Source organism: Triticum urartu, chromosome 1A (genome assembly GCF_056163025.1).
Source record: "Triticum urartu cultivar PI428250 chromosome 1A, HENAU_Tu73, whole genome shotgun sequence".
Lineage (NCBI taxonomy): Eukaryota > Viridiplantae > Streptophyta > Magnoliopsida > Poales > Poaceae > Triticum > Triticum urartu.
Genome location: NC_141873.1, coordinates 469,602,504 through 469,628,216, shown reverse-complemented (window position 1 = coordinate 469,628,216; position 25,713 = coordinate 469,602,504). Strand labels below are relative to the sequence as shown.

Below are 25,713 nucleotides of genomic sequence, written 5' to 3'. Positions count from 1 at the left end.
CGTTTGGACGAACAAGCAAATGCGAATACCCGTCACGAAGCTTCAGGAGTATATCGCCGCAGCGCAGCAAGGGACGTTCGTTCCAGACAGAGAGAGAGAACGACGAGCTCACAATGGCCCTTGGGAATCCTGAGCACCCTGGATGGACACGAGGAATGCCAGGCTCCATTCCGTGGAAGGCTGGGTTTCCAAACGCAGGCAGTTACAAATGCCAGGAGAGGAGGAAGAAAGTGGAGCAAACCGAACTGCAGAAGCTGCACGCAAGGGTGCAAGCGCTAGAGGAACGAGAAGCAGTTCACAGCAAGCGACCTGGCGAAGCTACCCCGCCATCTCAGCGGAGAAGTAGCATGGCTTCCACCAAGTTGATTCAGCTAGAGCCTATCTTCTCCTGCTAGCTACCCCGTGGATGCTATCACGGAGTCTCAACATTGCCACCTTATGACGGAATGGCAGAACTTCAAAGTCAAGGCGGCTGTCGGCTCTGTTCGACCTCCTGAACCCGGCGCAACTTTTCACTACCATCCAATTCCAGAAGGATATGCTAGGGTGACGGTGGATGAAATATCAGAGGGATTTGAGGACCTCGAGCTTGACCACCCTACCGGTGAAGGGGAGACTTGGCTGGGTTCTGCTCTGAAGACTCCATGCCTATGGTGGAAGGAGCTCATCAACTTTCCGAACTGTACGCCTCCGCCTCCTCCTCCTCCTCCTCCTCCGGCGAGTCAGGGCACTCCGCCTCCTCCTCCGGTGAGTGATCAGGGCACTCTGCCTCCTTCTCCGGCGCATGGCGGCACTCTGCCTTCTTCTCCGCCTGCACCGGCACGCCCGAGCAGCCAGCCTCCTCCTTCTCCGCCTCGTCGACAAGGGCGGAAGAGACCCGCCGCCGCTCCGGCTGCTCCGGCGCGTCATACTCGTTCTCCTCCGCCTCGTAAGCAAGCAAAGAAGACAGCCACGGCCGCTTCGTCTGCTCTGGCATCTAGCAGTACAGCCAGAGCCGGGAGGCAATTCAGATTCAGTCCATCTCTAAAGCCTCTAGAGAAGTTACCATACGAGAGGTCCGTGGAGGAAAACAAGAAGATCGTGGAAGCCGAAGTGAGGGAATTCTTTGAAGCGGTGAAAGCAAAGAAACATCCACCTCTGGAGGAGAAGATAGATCCGGTGAAAGCAAAGCACACACTCGATGCCCTGAAGAAACCACCACCGTGTCCGTCAAAAACCAACTATGAGCGCATTATTGGAAAGTCATTTATCGAAGCGGAGTGGTCGAGAAGTGTCGTGGGTTTGTCACGGCAGATGTCCTTGTGAAAGGACTTAGTCGTGGATCCATCGCAACGGGTTAGCTTAAAGGGATTAAACCGGACAAGGGGACACGAGAGTTTATACTAGTTCGGCCCCTTCGATGAAGGTAATAGCCTATGTCTAGTTGTGATTGGTATTGCTAGGGGTTCGAAGGCCAAGGAGCGAATCCGCTTTGTCTGGCTCTCGAGTTGTTGTCTATCCTTGAACCGCCACCGGGTCACCTCTCTATATACTCAGGAGGACCCTGGCCGGTCTACAGAGTCCCGAGGCTGGCTCATACAAGTGTCCACCTCGGTCTCCTCTTTCCTATCTTACAATGCAAGTTTATACAATCATGGCGGTTTACTACCATGGGCCCTAAATCGCCTGCGGGCTCTGGGCCTCTAAGCCTCATCCGTAAAGCTCCATCTTCTGGGTTTCCTTGGGCTTCAGTATAGGTGAAGGTGAACTGGCCCCTCCTGGGCAGTTTACCCTTAGTGGTTATATCCTCAACATTAGGCACCAGATTGCTTTGAACCTGTTCATGTCAATCTTCAATCCTTAGAAAAACTACCTGAATTTCTGACAATTCTCATAAACCGCCATATTGTCTTCTCCCTGTAACTTTAGTGAACCACCATGATGTCATCTTCTGTCACTTCAATAAATTATTGTGACGTCATCCCTGTATAAAAAGATTTATGAAGATTCCCTTCTCTTTAATTAATTCCCGAAGATCGAGGCGACAGCTGCATCCTCTTTTGCCGCTTCCGACTCCTCGATTTTCGCGCCTGCTGTTTTATCCCACTTCCCTTATAAATAAGACCGGGGCGCCTTCCATTTCCCCCCTTTCCTATTCGCATCGTCTTCCTCCTCGCGACCCGAAGACCTCAAGCATCGCCTCCGCCGCCGTCGTCGATCTTCCAGTCTGCACCAACTAGGCCGCTGCATCACCCTGTTCGTACCAGATCTCTTGAGATACTCTGCCGCTGCGTGTCCCTGGTAAATACTCCTTTCCTTTACTTGTTAGATCTACATTAGGGTTTCGAAATTTCTTCGGTGTTTGTCAGTGTTCATCAGTACTTTTTCTGCTTTTCCTTTAGCATCTTACTGAATCTAGCTAGGCCTGATAGTTTCCCCTTGCGGCTGGATCTGTAACTTTACTCTACCGTACTACAGCATCTTACTGTTCCTGTATAGATCCTTATCTGAACCTTCTCTGTTCTGTTTAACACCATTGTAGGGCTCAGAAAAATTTGTTTTTTGAACAACGGTAGATCCAAAATTATATCACCATCTTGTGAAACTTGTTTCCACAACACCTAGCAGATTTTCAGATTGGGTTCTGCCTCCCAAGGGCGGTTTAACCTTTAGTAATTGATAATCCGTCATATGTCATTAGCCCTCTCTTAAACCGCCATCTAGACTTGAATAGCAATGCCTGGTTCACTTCATATGTACACCTTGAATTGCCGGTTTAACATTGACAAACACACATGAACCGTCAACCGTAAACCGTCCATTTTCCTTTTACAGACTTTGTAAGATGACGAAGCAATTTGCTGCTTGCAACTGGGTTCCATCTCGGATCACAGAAACGCAAATCAATGGATATGTCACCACAGGCGCTTTAGCTTCAAAAAATGTCCTCCATTGGCGAGTTACTGGCCCTGAGTGCCCTCCTGAGCCTCAAGATGGAGAAGTGATTGTGTTCATGCAACATTTAGCTCGAGGTTTCAGTCCTCCCGCATCAAAAAAATTCCGGGATGTTCTTGCCAGCTTCCAACTCCATCCTCAAGATATTGGACCAAATTATGTGTCCAACATATGCGATTTCCAAGTATTCTGCGAGGTTTACCTGCAAGAAGAACCAACTGTCGATCTCTTTCAAGATCTCTTCCACTTAAACCGCCGGATTGAATTTTCTGATGGACCCAATACTAAACTTGGTGGTGTGTCGATCCAAAAGAGGAAAGAGGTTGAATTTCCTCATGCCAAACTTCACAGCCATCCAAAAGACTGGAACCAAACTTGGTTCTACTGTCGGAATACTGCCCCTGCTGAAGAGAATCCTTTGCCGGGCTACCGTCTGCACCGGCTCAGCAATAGCCACCCTTTACCTCAGAGATTGTCTGCCAAAGATTGACAAGCCTATGCACCTCAACTCGCCAAACTCCGGGCTTTCCTTGCCAATGGTTTAACTGGTGTTGATCTCGTCCGCTGTTGAATTTCATGGTGCATTCTACCTTTAAGTCGCCGCCCCGGATTGATGTTTGAATATACCGGCAATACCAATGATCCACAACGGTTTAATGAAATAGAGCTGACTTATGATGAAGTCACTGAAGGTGTAAATAAAATACATGACGAACCGCTCGCCGTATGTACTCAAACTGGTCTTTGCCCTTTTTATGCCTCCAACAAACCGCCAGCGGTAAAAACTTTAACCTTGTACTTTTCCTGATCCTTCTTCGCTTTAACACTGCTATAATAACCCTTTGTGCAATCTCGCAGGCCAGTAGCTTCTTCTGGAAAAGGAAATCTCAAGACAAAGTGGCTAAGGCTCCTCGTGTTAAGACCAAGGTCATCAAGAGAGCTGCCAAAAAGAAAACTGCTGAGTCTTCGGAACTGCCAGAGGATGTCGGTGTCTCGGCTGAAGAGGTAAAATTTGACTCCCTTGACTTCTATTTCATATATTTTACTGATAATGATTACTCCCAGGATGATGCGGAGGCCAGCCATGCAGATCATGTTGAGGTAATTTGTCTTTCTGACTCAGAACTTGTGCCGGTTCAACGATTTCGCCGTGCAGTTCGAAAAGTGAAATGCTCTCACCCTCTTGTTCATTTGGATAAAAAACTTTCTTTGAAGACACAGCAAACCGAAGGGCGTCGCACAACCCGGCACAGTGGTCAACAGGTCACTTCTTCCGGTTTACCTCATACACCAAACCGGAAACGTCGTCTAGAGGTTGCTTGTTCTCCTGAAAAACTTTGTTCTTTGAACGGTTTCTTCCGATGCCCTCTCAATCCATCTGATTCAAATTACCAGGTGTCTTCTAATTCGTCTGGCGGTTCATCAACCACTCAGCTGCCTCCACTGAAAACCGTCCCTGGGTAAGCATGCAGCCCTCCATTCTCCTTCATAATTCGGTTAATCTATATCTATCTATCTATCTATCTATCTATCTATACCTCTATACCTATACTAATCACGGACTCCCTAGAAAATCCCACGTTAATCAGTAATTATGAGTCGTTAATCTGGTGGGACCGAGTTATTACGGTCTAGATTAACTCATCTAATTCTCGGTTGAACTTTCGTGAAAAAAGAATCGATTGAAGGCCCACGATCGTTTATCGGTTGTAAAAAACTAAAAATAGAATCCACATGTGTCACGATCCTAGACTAATCCACCGATCCTTTCTCTAACTAGGCCAATCTCAATCTCCATCTACTCCTGTACTACTGCTGCCTTCTTCCGTAACAAGGAAGAAAAAGTAAGGAAAGTCAAAAAAAGGAAGGAAAAAATCTATCCAATCGTCCTCTAATTAAAAGGATCTCTATATAGAAATATTAGATCGATGAAGACCTGCTCCCCGTAGATTCCTCCATCACGTACGCATGACTTCCTCATGTCAACAATTGCAGCAGCCGCTTCCTCATCCTTCCTTGCGCATCACCTCCATCTTGCCCTCAGATTGATTCCATGGTAACCATTATTTGCCTCACTTCCCTATCCACCTCAATCGCTGCTTCTCTGTAGTGGATGCTACCACTGCTTGATGATCAAATCTGAGCGCCATCTTTTCCTCTTGCATAATCTCCCGGTGTCTGCGATCTGGCAGGCCACGCCCTAGCTACGCTGCCCATCACCTCCATCTTTTCCTGTCACCATCGCAGACGGAGGGAACTGTGGAGCCATGCATCTGCTCTCCGTTCGACAACACCGCCTCACAGACTGCAAGCCTGCCGCACGTCCTGCCTCGAGCGACATGCATGGCTAGCGGCGGAGCGCCAATGGTAGACATCGCCCAGTGGACGAGCTCAAGCAGGAGGTTGTTCGCCGAAGCCTACAGGGGCGTTTTTTGTTGTGGGAGCCGGGAACATCAGGGTTGACCTGAAGCTGTCTGGTGCTTATTCACGTGGACTACAACTAACAGAAACTATTCCTTCCAGCACAACACATACTTATGCAAAGTGTGGCCCTTTCCTTTTCAATTATCATCTGTTTGAGGTAATGTTAACATCAAAAGAAGATAAGTTCCTATGGCGTTGTTAATTCTCTTTGCCACATTTTAGAGATTTATACCTGAAAAGGGATAAAATGATATATCAAATTGTACAGTATATCCTTGGAGATAATGTTGAATTAATCAATGCCCTCAATCAAAATACTATGCAGTTTACATGCACACTGAAACAGCTGATGGCCCGTAGAAATTTTTCTATTAGATCGCAGGCCACGCCCTAGCTACGCTGCCCATCACCTCCATCTTTTCCTCTCACCATCGCGGACGGAGGGAACTGTGGAGCCGTGCATCTGCTCTCCGTTCGACAACACCGCCTCGCAGACTTCAAGCCTGCCGCACGTCCTGCCTCGAGCGACATGCATGGCTAGCGGCGGAGCGCCAATGGCAGACATCGCCCAGTGGAGGAGCTCAAGCAGGAGGTTGTTCGCCGAAGCCTACAGGGGCGTTTTTTGTTGTGGGAGCCAGGAACATCAGGGTTGACCTGAAGCTGTCTGGTGCTTATTCACGTGGACTACAACTAACAGAAACTATTCCTTCCAGCACAACACATACTTATGCAAAGTGTGGCCCTTTCCTTTTCAATTATCATCTGTTTGAGGTAATGTTAACATCAAAATAAGATAAGTTCCTATGGCGTTGTTAATTCTCTTTGCCACATTTTAGAGATTTATACCTGAAAAGGGATAAAATGATATATCAAATTGTACAGTATATCCTTGGAGATAATGTTGAATTAATCAATGCCCTCAATCAAAATACTATGCAGTTTACATGCACACTGAAACAGCTGATGGCCCGTAGAAATTTTTCTATTAGATCGCAGGCCACGCCCCAGCTACGCTGCCCATCACCTCCATCTTTTCCTCTCACCATCGCGGACAGAGGGAACTGTGGAGCCGTGCATCTGCTCTCCGTTCGACAACACCGCCTCGCAGACTTCAAGCCTGCTGCACGTCCTGCCTCGAGCGACATGCATGGCTAGCGGCGGAGCGCCAATGGCAGACATCGCCCAGTGGAGGAGCTCAAGCAGGAGGTTGTTCGCCGAAGCCTACAGGGGCGTTTTTTGTTGTGGGAGCCGGGAACATCAGGGTTGACCTGAAGCTGTCTGGTGCTTAGTCACGTGGACTACAACTAACAGAAACTATTCCTTCCAGCACAACACATACTTATGCAAAGTGTGGCCCTTTCCTTTTCAATTATCATCTGTTTGAGGTAATGTTAACATCAAAAGAAGATAAGTTCATATGGCGTTGTTAATTCTCTTTGCCACATTTTAGAGATTTATACCTGAAAAGGGATAAAATGATATATCAAATTGTACAGTATATCCTTGGAGATAATGTTGAATTAATCAATGCCCTCAATCAAAATACTATGCAGTTTACATGCACACTGAAACAGCTGATGGCCCGTAGAAATTTTTCTATTAGATCGCAGGCCACGCCCTAGCTACGCTGCCCATCACCTCCATCTTTTCCTCTCACCATCGCGGACGGAGGGAACTGTGGAGCCGTGCATCTGCTCTCCGTTCGACAACACCGCCTCGCAGACTTCAAGCCTGCCGCACGTCCTGCCTCGAGCGACATGCATGGCTAGCGGCGGAGCGCCAATGGCAGACATCGCCCAGTGGAGGAGCTCAAGCAGGAGGTTGTTCGCCGAAGCCTACAGGGCCGTTTTTTGTTGTGGGAGCCAGGAACATCAGGGTTGACCTGAAGCTGTCTGGTGCTTATTCACGTGGACTACAACTAACAGAAACTATTCCTTCCAGCACAACACATACTTATGCAAAGTGTGGCCCTTTCCTTTTCAATTATCATCTGTTTGAGGTAATGTTAACATCAAAAGAAGATAAGTTCCTATGGCGTTGTTAATTCTCTTTGCCACATTTTAGAGATTTATACCTGAAAAGGGATAAAATGATATATCAAATTGTACAGTATATCCTTGGAGATAATGTTGAATTAATCAATGCCCTCAATCAAAATACTATGCAGTTTACATGCACACTGAAACAGCTGATGGCCCGTAGAAATTTTTCTATTAGATCGCAGGCCACACCCTAGCTACGCTGCCCATCACCTCCATCTTTTCCTCTCACCATCGTGGACGGAGGGAACTATGGAGCCGTGCATCTGCTCTCCATTCGACAACACCGCCTCGCAGACTTCAAGCCTGCCGCAGGTCCTGCCTCGAGCGACATGCATGGCTAGCGGCGGAGCGCCAATGGCAGACATCGCCCAGTGGAGGAGCTCAAGCAGGAGGTTGTTCGCCGAAGCCTACAGGGGCGTTTTTTGTTGTGGGAGCCAGGAACATCAGGGTTGACCTGAAGCTGTCTGGTGCTTATTCACGTGGACTACAACTAACAGAAACTATTCCTTCCAGCACAACACATACTTATGCAAAGTGTGGCCCTTTCCTTTTCAATTATCATCTGTTTGAGGTAATGTTAACATCAAAAGAAGATAAGTTCCTATGGCGTTGTTAATTCTCTTTGCCACATTTTAGAGATTTATACCTGAAAAGGGATAAAATGATATATCAAATTGTACAGTATATCCTGGGAGATAATGTTGAATTAATCAATGCCCTCAATCAAAATACTATGCAGTTTACATGCACTGAAACAGCTGATGGCCCGTAGAAATTTTTCTATTAGATCGCAGGCCACGCCCTAGCTACGCTGCCCATCACCTCCATCTTTTCCTCTCACCATCGCCGACGGAGGGAACTGTGGAGCCGTGCATCTGCTCTCCGTTCGACAACACCGCCTCGCAGACTTCAAGCCTGCTGCACGTCCTGCCTCGAGCGACATGCATGGCTAGCGGCGGAGCGCCAATGGCAGACATCGCCCAGTGGAGGAGCTCAAGCAGGAGGTTGTTCGCCGAAGCCTACAGGAGCGTTTTTTGTTGTGGGAGCCGGGAACATCAGGGTTGACCTGAAGCTGTCTGGCGCTTAGTCACGTGGACTACAACTAACAGAAACTATTCCTTGCAGCACAACACATACTTATGCAAAGTGTGGCCCTTTCCTTTTCAATTATCATCTGTTTGAGGTAATGTTAACATCAAAAGAAGATAAGTTCCTATGGCGTTGTTAATTCTCTTTGCCACATTTTAGAGATTTATACCTGAAAAGGGATAAAATGATATATCAAATTGTACAGCATATCCTTGGAGATAATGTTGAATTAATCAATGCCCTCAATCAAAATACTATGCAGTTTACATGCACACTGAAACAGCTGATGGCCCGTAGAAATTTTTCTATTAGATCGCAGGCCACACCCTAGCTACGCTGCCCATCACCTCCATCTCTTCCTCTCACCATCGCGGACGGAGGGAACTGTGGAGCCGTGCATCTGCTCTCCGTTCGACAACACCGCCTCGCAGACTTCAAGCCTGCCGCACGTCCTGCCTCGAGCGACATGCATGGCTAGCGGCGGAGCGCCAATGGCAGACATCGCCCAGTGGAGGAGCTCAAGCAGGAGGTTGTTCGCCGAAGCCTACAGGAGCGTTTTTTGTTGTGGGAGCCAGGAACATCAGGGTTGACCTGAAGCTGTCTGGTGCTTATTCACGTGGACTACAACTAACAGAAACTATTCCTTCCAGCACAACACATACTTATGCAAAGTGTGGCCCTTTCCTTTTCAATTATCATCTGTTTGAGGTAATGTTAACATCAAAAGAAGATAAGTTCCTATGGCGTTGTTAATTCTCTTTGCCACATTTTAGAGATTTATACCTGAAAAGGGATAAAATGATATATCAAATTGTACAGTATATCCTTGGAGATAATGTTGAATTAATCAATGCCCTCAATCAAAATACTATGCAGTTTACATGCACACTGAAACAGCTGATGGCCCGTAGAAATTTTTCTATTAGATCGCAGGCCACGCCCTAGCTACGCTGTCCATCACCTCCATCTTTTCCTCTCACCATCGCGGCCGGAGGGAACTGTGGAGCCGTGCATCTGCTCTCCGTTCGACAACACCGCCTCGCAGACTTCAAGCCTGCCGCACGTCCTGCCTCGAGCGACATGCATGGCTAGCGGCGGAGCACCAAAGGTAGACATCGCCTAGTGGAGGAGCTCAAGCAGGAGGTTGTTCGCCAAAGCCTACAGGGGCGTTTTTTGTTGTGGTAGCCGGGAACATCAGGGTTGACCTGAAGCTGTCTGGTGCTTATTCACGTGGACTACAACTAACAGAAACTATTCCTTCCAGCACAACAGATACTTATGCAAAGTGTGGCCCTTTCCTTTTCAATTATCATCTGTTTGAGGTAATGTTAACAGCAAAAGAAGATAAGTTCCTATGGCATTGTTAATTCTCTTTGCCACACATTTTAGAGATTTATACCTGAAAAGGGATAAAATGATATATCAAATCGTACAATATATCCTTGGAGGTAATGTTGAATTAATCAATGCCCTCAATCAAAATACTATGCAGTTTACATGCACACTGAAACAGCTGATGGCCCGTAGAGATTTTTCTATTAGATGCTATATATTTGCAAATTCGTTTTGCCATATATATGATACTTATATAACTAACACCGGGAGTCTGCATTGGTGGACAGCAAAAACATATTATTGTTTCATGCAATTTCTTATCAATATTAGCATACACTGCCCAGAATAAATACGTGGAGAAAATCAAACGGGTGAAGAGCTACAGATTGATATTAGTGATGAGTGTATGGGGAAAAGATAAACTGCAAAACGTGGTGTCAAGACGCCTTGAGTGAGAACTGATCCACATGACCTTGGAATTTAGCTTATGTTGACACATACATGTAGAATATTTCGAAAACAGTACTTTGCTTGACTTGCATATTCAGATGTAATGTATATTATGCAACACCACCTGTATGGATTTTTGTTAATAATTAATTTCTTACGTATGAATATGTTATTATATATGTGACCCAACCAGGCACAACGAAGTTGTCTCAACTTTTATCTTGGATACTTTTACTGGTGGATACGCCTATGAAGCTTTATATATATATTTCCCATACAAGTGTTTGCTAAACCAGTCAAGATATCACTTGGATTTGATGTTTCCTCTGTAATGTGTAACCTTCTTGCCGTTACCATTGCATCAATGCAGAAATAAATGTTGATTACTTGATAACTTTCAGTATATTCACGGTGAATGGAAGCAATAGGAATTTGAGTGGAACTGACGAAATATCACTTCAAAATCGCTTTGCAGGTGAAATTTATTTTTCCCATATAGCTTTATTTTTAACATCAAATACTTTTTGCTCCATAGTACATCTATCCACACAAATGATATTCTGAGATTCAGCATTATTTCTTCAGGCTTGACCACGAAAGTTAATATCAAGTACCATGATGCAGTCATACTGTTTTATCCGCCATACTTTGATTTCTATGAAAACTATTTTTTGATCCCAACATGTGGTAGTGAAGTCGTTGTGATTTGGGCTTAGTTATTAGAGCCTTGAAACATTGGCTGCTGATAGATTTGTCTTTCTAGAAGCTAGTCTATGTGTATAGTCTTACAAGCAACAACCACCGAGTTCCCGCAAAAAAAACTACCACCGAGCCATGATTGAGTTTGTGGATGGTAATCTATCTGTACAGTCTTAGAAGCAACAACCATAGTAATGATAATTCTATTCCCAATACAGAACTAATTAACTTTGCTGCTTCTGAATATTTAGCTTTTGAAATGACTTTGATAATCACTACCGGAACAGGGCTCTAAGCCGACAGCCAAATGTATGCCGACGGCCACCGTCGGCCTAATCCGAGCTATGCCGACAGCTAGATCCTGGCCGTCGGCGTACAACGGCCGTCGGGCTATCCCCGCCTACGCCGACAACAGCCGTCGGCACAGGACAGCCGTCGGCTTATCCCGGACTACGCCTACAGCTGCCGTCGGCATATATAAGCCATCGGCATAGATGCGGGCCCGCCGACAACCCTCATCACGGCCGGCTAACGACGTTAAATCTATGCCGACGGCCGTGACGGGTGGCCGTCGGCATAGATTCGGGTGACACGTCACCGATCCAGAGCGCACCGACCAGGACCTATGCCGACGGCAGCCGTCGGCATAGCCGACACGTCATCGATCCGTGGCGCTGTCCATCTGCCCTGGCCGCAGCTATGCCGTGCCGTCGGCATAGTTTTTTTTCTTTTTTTCTTTTTTTCCATATAGTATTATTGTTATTATTATTAAGCATACAGTATGTGTTAATAACCATACATATAGATTGTGTTAATAAGCATACATATAGTATGTGTTAATAAGCATATAGTATGTTAATAAGCATATAGTATGTGTTAATAAGCATACATATAGTTTTTTTGTTTTTCTTCACTGTTTTCTTTATTATTAATATTTAACTAACTTACATACAGTATGTGTTAATAAGCATACATACATTATTTTTCGGTTCTGTACAGAGCGGTGTGACCCCCCTCACGAACGGTGCCGCCGCCAGCCGACAACTAGAATGGGGAACAGCCGCATCGGGTCTATACGAAGGGGACTTTGCTCCAAGTGTTCATATATATCGGATTACCTACCACAATCGGATGGTGTTATGCCATGTCCGAAGAGGCGGCACGCATCTCCGGGGTGTGGCCCCATCACGGACGGCGCCGCCGCTGGCACCTGGAGGGGGGGGAACGGACGCGTCGGGTCTACATGGAGTGGATGTATCTGTGGGTTTGGCCCGGATGTTGCTCCCGGGTGTCCCTATGGGCGGACCTGACACAACCGGGTGGAGAGGTCCACTGGTCAAAGCCCGTCCGTGCAAAGTCAAAGAGCTAGATCCCGTGGTCAAACGCTACAGGGTTAGCCGGGACGGGGGCCCTGGGGGGGTAGCAATGCCACCAGAGCGTCGTACTGGGCCCTCATACATGCGGGGTGGTGTTGTGGCATGTCCGAAGAGGCGGCACGCGTCTCCGGGGTGTGGCCCCCGTCACGGACAGCGCCGACGCCGGCACCTGGAGGGGGAAACGGATGCGTCAGGTCTACACGGAGAGGATCTTGCTGTGGGTCTGGCCCGGATCTTGCTCCCCGGTGTCCCTCTGGGCCGACCTGACACAACCGGGTGGAGAGGTCTACTGGTCAAAGCCCGTCCGTGGGAAGTCAAAGGGCTAGATCTCGTGGTCAACCGCTCCAGGGTTAGGCGGGACGGGGGCCCTGGGGGGTAGCAATGCCACCGGAGCGTCTTACCGCGCCTCATACATGTGGGGTGGTGTTGTGGCATGTCCGAAGAGGCGGCACGCATCTCCGGTGCGTGGCCCCCCTCATGGACGGCGCAGCCGCCGGCACCTGGAGGGGGGAAACTACCGCGTCGGGTCTACACGGAGTGGATGTAGCTGTGGGTTTGGCCCGGATGTTGCTCCCCGGTGTCCCTCTGGGCCAACTCGACACAACCGGGTGGAGAGGTCCACTGGTCAAAGCCCGTCCGTGCAAAGTTAAAGGGCTAGATCCCGTGGTCAAACGCTACAGGGTTAGCCGGGACGGGGGCCCTGAGGGGGTAGCAATGCCACCGGATAGTCGTACCGGGCCCTCATACATGCGGGGTGGTGTTGTGGCATGTCCGAAGAGGCGGCACGCGTCTCCGGGGTGTGGCCCCCGTCACGGACGGCGCCGACGCCGGCACCTGGAGGGGTAAACGGACGCGTCGGGTCTACACGGAGAGGATCTTGCTGTGTGTCTGGCCCGGATGTTGCTCCCCGGTGTCCCTCTGGGCCGACCTGACACAACCGGGTGGAGAGGTCTACTGGTCAAAGCCCGTCCGTGGGAAGTCAAAGGGCTAGATCTCGTGGTCAACCGCTCCAGGGTTAGGCGGGACGGGGGCCCTGGGGGGTAGCAATGCCACCGGAGCGTCGTACCGCGCCTCATACATGTGGGGTGGTGTTGTGGCATGTCCGAAGAGGCGGCACGCGTCTCCGGTGCGTGGCCCCCCTCATGGACGGCGCAGCCGCCGGCACCTGGAGGGGGGAAACTACCGCGTCGGGTCTACACGGAGTGGATGTAGCTGTGGGTTTGGCCCGGATGTTGCTCCCCGGTGTCCCTCTGGGCCAACTCGACACAACCAGGTGGAGAGGTCCACTGGTCAAAGCCCGTCCGTGCAAAGTCAAATGGCTAGATCCCGTGGTCAAACGCTACAGGGTTAGCCGGGACGGGGGCCCTGAGGGGGTAGCAATGCCACCGGAGCGTCGTACCGGGCCCTCATACATGCGGGATGGTATTGTGGCATGTCCGAAGAGGCGACACGCATCTCCGGGGTGTGCCCCCCGACACGGACGGCGCCGCCGCCGGCACCTGGAGGGGGGAAACGGACGCGTCGGGTCTACACGGAGTGGATGTAGCTATGGGTTTGGCCCGGATGTTGCTCCCGGGTGTCCCTCTGTCGATGACCCCTCCCCCTTCACTCACCTGACAAACTAAGCTACCCCCGCCCCCACCCCCACCCTCACCGTCGACGACCCCCTCCCCCTTCAATCACCTGACGAACTAAGCTCCAGATCGAGCACGCGATCGAGGGCGGCCATGGCGCTCCCATACCCGCGACCAGGCCACGGCCTTGGCGGACGAAGCTGCTCGAATTCGGCACCTCCCCTCCCCTCCCCTCTGTGTGGTTCCGGGAGAGGAGAGGGCTGAGCGGTTTAAAAAAAATAAAAAAATCTATATGAAATAATAATACATAAAAAAGGAAAATTATAACTATAAAAAAATTTAGAAATCTATATAAAATAAAAAAACTATAAGAAAACATTAAAAAATTTATATAAAATAAAAAAGGAAAATAAATAAAAAAATAAAAAAGTATGCCTACGGCTAAGCCGTCGGCATAGGTGCCACGTGGCCTCCTCATGTATGCCGACGGCTTAGCCGTCGGCATAGGCTGCCTTATCCACCCGTGGGGCGAACCCCCTCCACTCATTCTCTCTTTCCCCCCGAGCTGCGTCGCCGCCGCACCCCCGACCTGCGCCGCCGCCGACGCATTCTGCGCCCCGCCCACTCCACCCCGGCTGCCCCCTCGCCGCTGCCGCACTCCACCCCGCCCACTCCACCCCGCCCCCTCGCTGCACACCCCACCCCTGCCGCCGCCCTCCCCCGCCTCCACACCCGCGTCGCCGCTCCCGCATCCACACCTGTCGTCGCCCCGCACTTCTCCCGACCCCGCCGCTGCCCCGGCCTCCCACCGACCGCGCGCCGGCCGCGGCTCCTGCCGGTCGTGTGCCCGGTGCTCCCGTCCCCGGCCGGCCCTGCCCTCCACCGCCGCCCCTGCCTCACCATCCGCGGCCGCCCCTGCCTCACCGTCTGCGGCCGCCCCTGCCTCACCGTCCCCGGCCGCCCCGGTGAGCTTTTTTTTCCTCATTTTTTTGCAATTTTTACTACTTGTTATATATGTGATAGATGCATGTTCTATGGATGAATGGATGGATTGATGTATATTGGTTAGTTATAGCTTTGGTCAAGTTGGTGATGTTGTCAAATAGCTATGTGAGATGCGCTATAAAAATTTTGAAGAACAAAATTGGTATATCTGAGATGTTGTCAAATAGCTATAGTTTCATTTTGTGATGTTGTCAAAATAGGTATATCTGAGATGTTGTCAAAATTGGTATATGTGAGATGATGTTGTCAAATAGCTATATCTGATGAGTAGTTATTTTATCATGATGATCTTGCTAAAAAAATTGAAGAACAAAATTTGACACTTGATGAAAATTAGGATTATAAGTATCATGATGATCTAAAACCTTGACTAGATGTCATCAACAATATGATTTTTTTTCATAGTTTGAAGTGTCAATGCTTTATGTGATGTGATGCCCTCAGCTTTATGTGATGTGATGCCCTCAAATTTTTGACTCGGTAAAATTTACAGGCTTTGTGGTATTTCATCTCACTGGAGCCTTCGTCGTCTGGGTTTGGTCCGTGATCCTGCCGCTGCTAGACTACTTCCTCTACAGCGGAGGGTGAGCTACGAATCCACCTTCAACTCCTAGCCTCTTTTAACTAGATTGAATTTTCACATCAAGTCGCGTAACCTAGGTCTCCCGTCCGAGAGGGTCTCCTATCCTCTTTATCTTTTTCTATATTGTATTCTCAGTTTATTTTTAGCATTGCTCACTTAGAAATAACCTAAATTATGTAGGCCTATAAGGAGTTTGTCGAGCATAGGAATCTCGAGGTGCGGGAGTACTTGAAACGAGTGAAGGCAAACGATGATTACAACCGTCAGATGATGACGGTTAGTTTTGCCCTCTTAAAACCAACCTAAATTTTTGCACTTTCATTCCTTCTGATCTTCTACTTTGCTTGTTTAACTAACATTCAGGCTATGTTGGCGTCTTGGACTAACCGCACGGATCCACCACAAATGGGACCCCCACCACCACCTGCGGGAGAACCCCCACACGTGCCCACGTTCGATGAATGGGTGGCACTAGGCAGTGATGGTTCGGTTAGTACATTTGCCTAACTACTAGCAAACTAGTTCTCGTTCATGAAACACTATCATATCATATTTACCGTTAGAATCTTTTCTGAAACATGTAGGGGACCGGTGGCTCGACTCCTGCTCCGTCGACCCCAGTCACTCGGATCTGGCAGAGTGGTGGTGGTCGCGATGACGGTTTTGGCGGAGGTGGTGCTTTTGACGGAGGTGGTGCTTTCGGCGGGGGTGCTCTTGCTTGATGATTCCGTGCATGTGGCCATCGTGCCATGCCTTTCATATTCCTACTTTTATCATGTTTCATGTCTTGCACTACTTTTATGTTCATGAACTTCCATCGGTGATGATCTTTAGATAATGTGATGAACTTGAGTATGTTTAGATGATGATGGTGAACTTGAGTATGTTTAGATGATGATGGTGAACTTGAGTATGTTTAGATGAACTTGAGTATGTTCACATGATGAATTGTCATATTTCTGCATAATTTCATATTGTTCTGTTTTGAAATGCTGTCAAATGAATTGGAAAAGAGAAAACAGGGAAAATAAAAAAAACAAAAAAAACTATGCCTACGGCAAAGCCGTCGGCATATATACACCCAGGAGTTACCAGGGCTTGCCACGTGGCAAACTATGCCGACGGCTTTGCCGTAGGCATAGCCCTGTTGCCAGGAGAAACCAGGAGCTGCCACGTGGCAGACATATGCCTACGGCAAAGCCGTCGGCATAGGCATAGCCCTGCCGCCAGGAGAAGCCGGGGGACGACATGTGGCGCAGGTATGCCGACGGCTTGGCCATCGGCATAGATTTTCCATCTATGCCGACGGCCAAGCCGTCGGCATACCTGCGCCACGTGTCGTCTCCTGAATCACGCTGTTGACGGCGCCGTCCGTTGCCGTCAGACGGAAAACAACGCCGACAGCTAAACTATGTCGACGGCTATCCCACGGCCGTCGGCATATGCACCTATGCCGACGGCTATACTACGCCGACGGTCTGACACATCTACGCTGACGTGATCTACGCCGACGGGGCTATGCCGACGGCGGCCGTAGGCATAGATCTATGCCGACGGCAAAGGACCTGTGCCGACGGCCCTAGGCCGTAGGCATAGCCCGCGAGTCCGGTAGTGAATGGAATATGTAAGACTATATGCCTGTAGATTTACTCTTTCACTCTTAATTTGTATTTGTAATAGAGGGGTGCTCTTTGGAGGAACATGTTTTGTAACGCCCTCGATGCGGCTATATCTCCCACGTGTCAAAGCAAGACTTAAAGGCATAACCGCATTGAAAGCAATGTCGCAAGTGAGGTAATCTTCACACAACCCATGTAATTCATAAGGGAAAGAGATACATAGTTGGCTTACAATCGCCACTTCACACAATTACAAGAATAAAGCATTACATCAACCAAATACAATCAAGGTCCGACTACGGAACCAAAATAAAAGAAGAACCCCAAATGCGACAAGGTCCCCGATCGTCCCGACTGGGCTCCACTACTGATCAACTAGAACGAAACAACACAAAGGACAAGATCTTCATCGAGCTCCTCCTGAGCTGGGTTGCGTCATCTGTACGGACTCATCGGCACCTGCAAGCTGGTTTTGGAAGTATCTATGAGTCACGGGGACTCAGCAATCTCACACCCTCGCGACCAAGACTATTTAAGCTTATAGGTAAGGCGAAGGTATGAGGTGGAGCTGCAGCAAGCGACTAGCATATATGGTGGCTAACATATTCGCAAAAGAGAGCGAGAAGAGAAGGCAAAGCACGAATGAAGAACTATGATCAAGAAGTGATCCTAGAACAACCTACGTCAAACATAACTCCAACACCGTGTTCACTTCCCGGACACCGCCGGAAAGAGACCATCACGGTAACACACGCGGTTGATGTATTTTAATTAAGGTCAACTTCAGGTTTTCTACAACCGGACGTTAACAAATTCCCATCTGCCAATAACCGCGGGCACGGCTTTTGAAAGTTCAAATCCGTGCAGGGGTGTCCCAACTTAGCCCATCACAAGCTCTCACGGTCAACGAAGGATATTCCTTCTAGCGGGAAGGCCCGATCAGACTCGGAATCCCGGTTACAAGACATTTCGACAATGGTAAAACAAATCCAGCAACACCGCCCGAATGTGCCGACAAATCCCGATAGGAGCTGCACATATCTCGTTCTCAGGGCACACTCAGATGAGACTAGCTACGAGTAAAACCAACCCTCAAGTTTCCCTGAGGTGGCCCCGCAGGCAGCTTAGTTCGGACTAACACTCAGAGGAGCACTGGCCCCGGGGGGTTAAAATAAAGATGACCCTCGAGAGAGCGACTCCCAAGGGAAAAGTAGGTGGTGGTGAGGCAAATGGTAAAACCAAGGTTGGGCATTGCTGGAGGAGTTTTATTCAAGGCGAACTGTCAAGGGGTTCCCATTATAGCCCAACCGCGTAAGGAACGCAAAATCCGGGAACATAACACCGATATGATGGAAACTAGGGCGGCAAGAGTGGAACAAAACACCAGGCATAAGGCCGAGCCTTCCACCCTTTACCAAGTATATAGATGCATTAATTAAATAAGAGATATTGTGATATCCCAACAAGTAAACAGGTTCCAACAAGGAACAACATCTCCATGTTCCGACAAGGAACAAACTTCAATCTTCACCTGCAACTAACAACGCTATAAGAGGGGCTGAGCAAAGCGGTAACATAGCCAAACAACGGTTTGCTAGGACAAGGTGGGTTAGAGGCTTGGTTCAACCATATGGGAGGCATGATAAGCAAGTGGTAGGTATCGCAGCATAGGCATAGCAAAAGAGCGAGCAACTACGCAAGCAAAGATAGAAGTGATTTCGAGGGTATGGTCATCTTGCCTGAAATCCCGCAAGGAAGAAGAACGAGTCCATGAAGAAGATAAACGGACGTAGTCGAACGGATCCTCACACACACGACGTTATTGGAACCAACCCGAAGAAGCAACACCGGAAAGAAAGCAAACAATATAGTAAACAACCACGACATGAACATGGCATGATGCACAATCGAGTCTGATGCATGTCTGGTTTAATGAGGCATGGCATGGCAAAATGCACAAACAATCCTACAAATTAAGTGGAGCTCATTATGCAACGGAGTTGCATATTGAAGAAAACACCACATGACTTATTTAGTTCTCTCTCGTTTATGTACCCAGCAATATTAAATGTTGATTAACATGGCAAGAGGGTGAAGCAAAGTAAAACTACCTATCTAGTCAAGTTTAAATGAGGCCGGAAGCAACGAACAACAATTCCGGTAATCCTCATATGCATATATTAGGTTTGGTACTGTTCTGCCCTAAACATAATTTTAGAGTTATTAAACATGCAAAGATGAGTGCACCATGGTAAACTAGGCATTTTTCTACCCCATTTACATATAAAGTTTATTAAAATCCGAGTTACCGACATATAGTTATGAAATAAATCATTTTAGCATGGCATTAGGTAAATTATGAACAAACATCATTTTAAACATTTTAAACATAGATGAAAGTTGCACAATATGAATCTACACAAAATTCTAAGCAACTTTCATATATAAATCATTTTAATATGGTGCACGGTTATTAAGTTATTATATGCATGAACATGGAGGGTTTTTCTATAAAACTACAGTCTCCGGAATACTTAGGAAATTGGCAGAACAGAAAAAAAAAACAGGTTATGGGCCGAAACTGAAGGGCGCAGCATAGCAGAATAGCACACAGCGAGGAACAGGAGGGCGCTGCTCACCATGGGCTTGGCCCGTTGGTGAAGAGGCCGGGCAGGCTGACTTGGCGCTGGCTGGGCCCAGATGCGCGAGGTGGGGAGGCTACGGGCGCGTCGCCCTCTGTTTGAAAGAAAACAGAGGAGCAGCGGTGTTGGTGCTCGCGACGCTGGCTCGCGCGGGACTCCGCCCAAGCGGAGAGGCAGGGGACGGACACGGGAAAGCGAGGGAGGTCCGGATCCTCCAGATCCGGTGGCACTTGGCTTGTGGAGGCCGGCAGCGAGCTACAAGGCCATGGAAGCTGCTGTTGTCTGAAGGAAAAAGACAGAGAAATTCAGAGGGGAAACAAGGAAAGAAGAGGGCCGCAGGGAGATGGTAGGGGAGCGACGGCCTGAGGAGAACCTACGGTTCGGCAGCGAGGAGGCCAGGAAAAGAGCGGGTCCGGCGGGGCAGATCTTGCCGGAGAAGAGGTCGCGGACGGCGGAGCTAGTACCTGAAGAAAAAAATGGTGGCGCGGCAGTTTCAGAGAGGAAGAGACTTGGGAGAAGAAAAGGGAAACGGGGAGACAGAAGGAAGAGGAGGCATGGGGCAGCCCGGACCTGCTACTGGTACGGTAGCTCGCCGACGAGGGCTGGGGGCGCGACGGTGTTGGTCAAAGGCAGAGGCACCAATGGAGCTGCGGCTTCCTCCTGATCGGAGAGAGAAAAACAGAACGATGAGCGAAGGAAAAGAAAACAGGGGAGAAGGAAGGAAAAGAGGGCGGTGCGGGAACGACGGCGTGACCTGGGCATCTTGTCGTCTCGCACGAACGGGAAGACGGAGACCGGTCAGCTCGGGAGCATCTGCAGGTGCTCGGGACGGAGGTGGGTCTCGGGGAGGGGCGAGGCAACAAGGAGACAGGCCCTCAGGTGCTTGCGGAAGAGGGCGTGGAAGATGGAGCTCGGCTCAGGAAGGGCACGGGAGGAGCTTGCGCCGACGAGCGTCCCGGTGACTGGATGGATTTGTGGGTGGCTGCGAGCTGGTTGGGTGGATCAGGCAGGGGAGATCCCGATGAGGATTTGGTGGAGAGGCGGCGCTGCGATGGGATAAACCTCCTAGAAATTAGGGTTGGGTTGATTTGGTAGGTGGTGGGCTTATATATAGTAAGAAGGTCCAAAAGAGGCTAGATCGGACCCTCCGATTTAAATCGGGCAGTCGAGAAAAATAGGCTAGGGAGTCCAAATAGGAAAACGGAGATGTTTTGTAGATGTTTGGGGATGATCCGGACACAACGGTGGCGACAGACCGAGTCAGGTCCGGGACAGCTTTTTGGACACGCGCGCGAGGAGGGCCACGGGCTGACGAGAGGGGTTAGGTAGGACCTGAGGTTAGGTAGTGGACTATGGAGGGCGGGTTGGTCTGAGAGAAGAGGGGAGAGATGCAGCCCGGCAGGGTTTTCGGAGACCGAAAACGTCCTACGGAAAGACCGATTATAATGTCGCTATAGTTTAACGGTTGGGCTATCAAACGATCTCCGAATGCGATGAAACTTGGCAGGCGACCTACTAACAACATAACAACACCACACGCCAACTTTCATCCCATTCCGAGAACATTTTCCGGCCACTTCTAAAATAATATTCGGGCGTGACGCGGGCGCGTGCAAGTGTGGTTGAACTCAGAACGGACAACGGACGAAACTGGGGGAACCCGGACGGATGCAGGTTTTGAAAACATGATGATGCAATGCACATGATGACATGATAAGATGCAACACGCAAGCAAATGACAAGCCAACAACAGCAAATAAGCAGAGGACACCTGGCACATCGGTCTCGAAGCGTTACATGTTTCCTCAGATTTTGTGCTTTATTAGGACGTATAGAAGATTAAACTTACTGGAGTAGTATATTATATACACACTATTTGTTAATACATCCATGTGAGATAAAAAATAAATAAAATTTGGTGTGATATTTATATTCTTCGATATAATATAATTAACGTTTAATAATGTGTTTCTGCTCAAACTTTTCTATCGCAAATCAGACTACTTTTATTCGAAGGAACTCCTCATTTGTTTCCAATTTTCGATTGCACTATAGAATACAAAACACATCAATTTGATTGGTGGTAAAAAATTGCAAGAGCATCAGCTTAACTATACCTAATATATGAAATGTTGCTCTATGTCTCTCATGTCACCTGAATGGACCTTATTACTCTTATAAATATAACAATAGACAGGAAAGTGTCATGTAGACTATAATGAATGATATAGCTTCTGAAATTTACAACTGGGGGTAAAATCAAACATATATTCTTTTATATCTCATCAGATTCAACTTCAAACGTCATGTTTTATTTCTTCAACACATATCTCATTGTGTTTTTTTAAATGGTATTATATTCAAAGTTGCTGCTTAATAAAATGCAGTCTTCAAAATTGCAAGATGGAGAAGATTCATTTTTATTTTCCCAAAACTGTGGTTCGAGCATTTGCACTTGAATATACTATATCTCCTTGACTATCAATTTCAGGTTGATAAATATACAAGATCACAAACATAGTGAAGAGAAGTAGTCCCGCCACAAGGAAGCGGTAATTAATCTTATCATTCAGATCCTTGAACCATGCGTGCAAAGATCTAAGTCTTTGCTAACATTCCAAATTGTACTAGAATGCTCTCTGTTCCCGAATACCAACACATTTCATGAATCCTGCATATTTGAAAGGACGAGAGGAGAAATTTTGGCAAAGTAGAGTCGACAAAGTGAGGTGTATGTCTGCTTTTCCTTTTTATTTTTTGAAAAGATTAATAGACCATGATTTATATCCCACAACTCGCATGCTTATAGAAATGGTATGTATTTTAATTCATCCTAATCGTGTATCTGTCCATGAAAAACAAATAAAGAAAATCGCATTATGTTAATTGAATGGAGAGATCACATGCACAATCTGGTGCTTTTAAAGACTCGACTGAAACAAAATTTGAATCCATAAATGAAATCTGATCCTGAACTAAATGAAAGTATTTCACCTGCAAAAAATAACTAAAATTATTTATGTCCGTTTGTCGTATGGAATGCCATGGAAAATTATGTGCAAGAATTTACATAAGAATTGTCTAACCAGTATTTTTTTTTGGAAAAATGGCAGAGTTAAATTTTATCAATGAATCCCCACAAAAAATAAATGAACTTAAACCACTATATCCTTTGGCACACATGGATAACTATTATATTTATTGGTGATAATAATTTCAAAATGAATATACATAGGTGATAGTTAATTGGTAACACTTCTACTCTTTATGTGTTAATAATTGACATTAAACTAGCCCGTGCACCGCACGGGTTGGCGACTAGTCATGCTAATCCTTGTTTTAATATTAGTGCCAAAGCTCGTCTGAGTAAGAAGGCTAAGACCAGTGCCCCTACCGGCGAAGTTGAACCGGAGGAAACTCCTGAAAATCCCGATAAAAATCTTGATAATATCATGGATGATTCTGTCCCGCCGGAGCCAGCTACCAACGCTGATCCGCCGGAAGCTAATCCGGCCGCACATGAGGATACCTCAAGTCCACATGCTACACCTGCAAGTCCGGTTGTTGATCCACTGAGCTCAACTGCTAATCCGCCAAGCCCTGCTACCACTCCTAACCCAGCCAAAGATGATGACGTTATTGTTACTGGCACTGCTTATACCGCTCCGGGCAATCCAGTTATCTTGGCAAAACATACCGCCAAGGATGAGTTTACTTCTATGGGCAAGGGGAAGATGGAAGCTGACTTGTCAAAATATGCTAATCTTTCTGCCCAGGATCTTCATTCCGGATTCTTGAACCGGCTTTATACAAGCCGAGATAATGAAGCTGATTTGGTAAATCTGATGAAGGAACGCTATGAGGTGAACATTTTCATCCTTATCTTTGTATTTTCACTGCCTTGTATCTTGTAGCCCCTAAGGGCCGGTTTAGCTTGGAAAGACAAACCGGGACTTTTAACCTTCCATACTGCACATTGTTGACTTTTAAGTTCTTGAACAAATATACATTAGCCCCCAAGTGCCAGGATTGAAACTTGTATTAATCCTCGGGACTTTGAACAAGCAGTAGGAAAGAAGCAATCCGCATTAGCCCCCAAGTGCCAAGTGTAGAACCAGTTGTAGCTTGGGACTTTTGTTAAAATATTGATATGCTCCTCTGATTGTGGCAGGCTGATAAAAACCATCAACGCATGCAAATTGCTGATCTTCAAGAGAGTATCAAAGCCTATCAAGAAGAATCTTCTAAGGCCAAAGATGAGCTTCGAGCCGCTTTAACTTCCACGGAACAACTTAAGGAAGAATTCAAGACTGAACGTGCCAATTGGGACACTGAGAAGGATACATTGCTGAAACGGGCTGAAAACGCCGAGTCCGCTCTTAAACTGGTGGCAGAAGAGCTTTCTGGGTTGAAGCGTCAAGTGAACGCCATGACCTCCGCAGTATTTGGTAAGTACTCCTAGCAAGGCATCTGAAATATCCATCTTGTAAGGTGCCGGTTGAAATATGAAATTCTTAAACCGATGCAGGTAGCCGCATTACTCATCTGGGCTCAGATGTACGGATGAAACAGAAAGCAGCATATACTCTGCTTGAACAACTATACACCGGTGCCCAACGGGTTATCCGTGCAGCATCCTACGACAATCCAGCCCCAACACTGATCAAGGACACTCTGGCAAGGCTATCCATGGCACTAGCACAGATAGAAGAGGTAAAGCAATCCGCTGCCAGGGCTGGCGCTTTGTTGGCACTCACCCGAGCCAAAGCGTGGATAGCCGACTTGGATCTGGTTAACCTCGCCAAAGGCTTTCCAAGCACACAAGAAAACGGGGCAGATTTTGATGATGAAGCCCTTACAAAAGTTACAAGGGAAATGCGTCCTCTGGCGAGTCAGCTGGAAGAAGATGCTAAGTTGACTGTTCACCGGTCTTATTATGATGCCCACAACAAATGGGTTAATACTGTCATGCCGGAAGCGCAAAATCTTATTCCGCCAATCCATAAGCACACTTATGCCCCTGACATTGATCCATCGGAACTTATCAGTGAAGAAGCTATCTTTCAGGCCTTAACCCGGATTGACTGGACCACCACAAACTTCCAGCCGCTAGGTGGGGAGGAGGAGGCTGATCCGACGCCAAATGACCCATCAACTTCACATCAACATGGTAATGAGGCTTGATCCAGCAATCAGAGTGATGCTCCATAAACTTTGTTCTGTTGGAAACACCATACTTTGGGCCTTCAAGTGCCTTGTAATAGGCTAGTGAAAATACTTTAATCCGTTGCCATCGTGCACTGGGACACACTTTGCGTTGATCCGTCATGATAATTTCAGTACTGGCTTATGTATTTTCACAATATTATGCAAACCCTGTGTCTGCATAAGAAAAATCTGTCCGGGCGCTTTACCACCGGACGGGTCAAAATACCCAACACAACTTGGTAAGCAACTATGGTTGCAGCAATAATAAATCATACCTATGATACGAAACATTGTTGTTGGTTTACCAATTGTGATTTTAAGAAGGGTGAAAACCCAACTTCCACCATGCCATGCTGGTATATATGATATAGAACCGGGTTGTGATGAACACCGGACGATTTCTGGAGACAAGGTGTCAAAGCCATACCGGTTTGAAGGATGCTGGGTTACCTTTAATTGTATGCTTTAACAGAAGATCCGTAAGCCATGCCGGGTTAAGAAACACCGGTTTAACATAAACCTTACGAAAAAACAATAACTTGGCAAGAAGCAAACAAAAAACCATGGTCAAGGCTTTTCAAGGGCTGCCAGGCCCAAATCGAGGCTTTTCATGGGCTGCCAGGCCACTGAGTTAAACCATTTTGACAAAGCCTTTTAAGATGGCCCTCCAACTAACCAATCATCGTTTTAACTTTGACAAGTTCAGGGTCTCAATGAGAGTAACTGTCAAACG

At 47.6% G+C, this 25,713-nt stretch overlaps 1 protein-coding gene across 1 annotated transcript; it reads left to right on the top strand.

Moving 5' to 3' along the window:
- The first annotated feature begins 3,547 nt into the window (after window positions 1-3,547).
- On the top strand, window positions 3,548-24,956 carry LOC147991754 (uncharacterized). Its single transcript, XM_087538795.1, has 6 exons — window positions 3,548-3,712; window positions 3,793-3,939; window positions 4,000-4,394; window positions 23,122-23,635; window positions 23,944-24,220; window positions 24,301-24,956. The coding sequence occupies exons 1-6, from the start codon at window positions 3,548-3,550 to the stop codon at window positions 24,954-24,956; spliced, it is 2,154 nt and encodes a 717-aa protein (XP_087394921.1).
- Window positions 24,957-25,713: the final 757 nt, after the last annotated feature.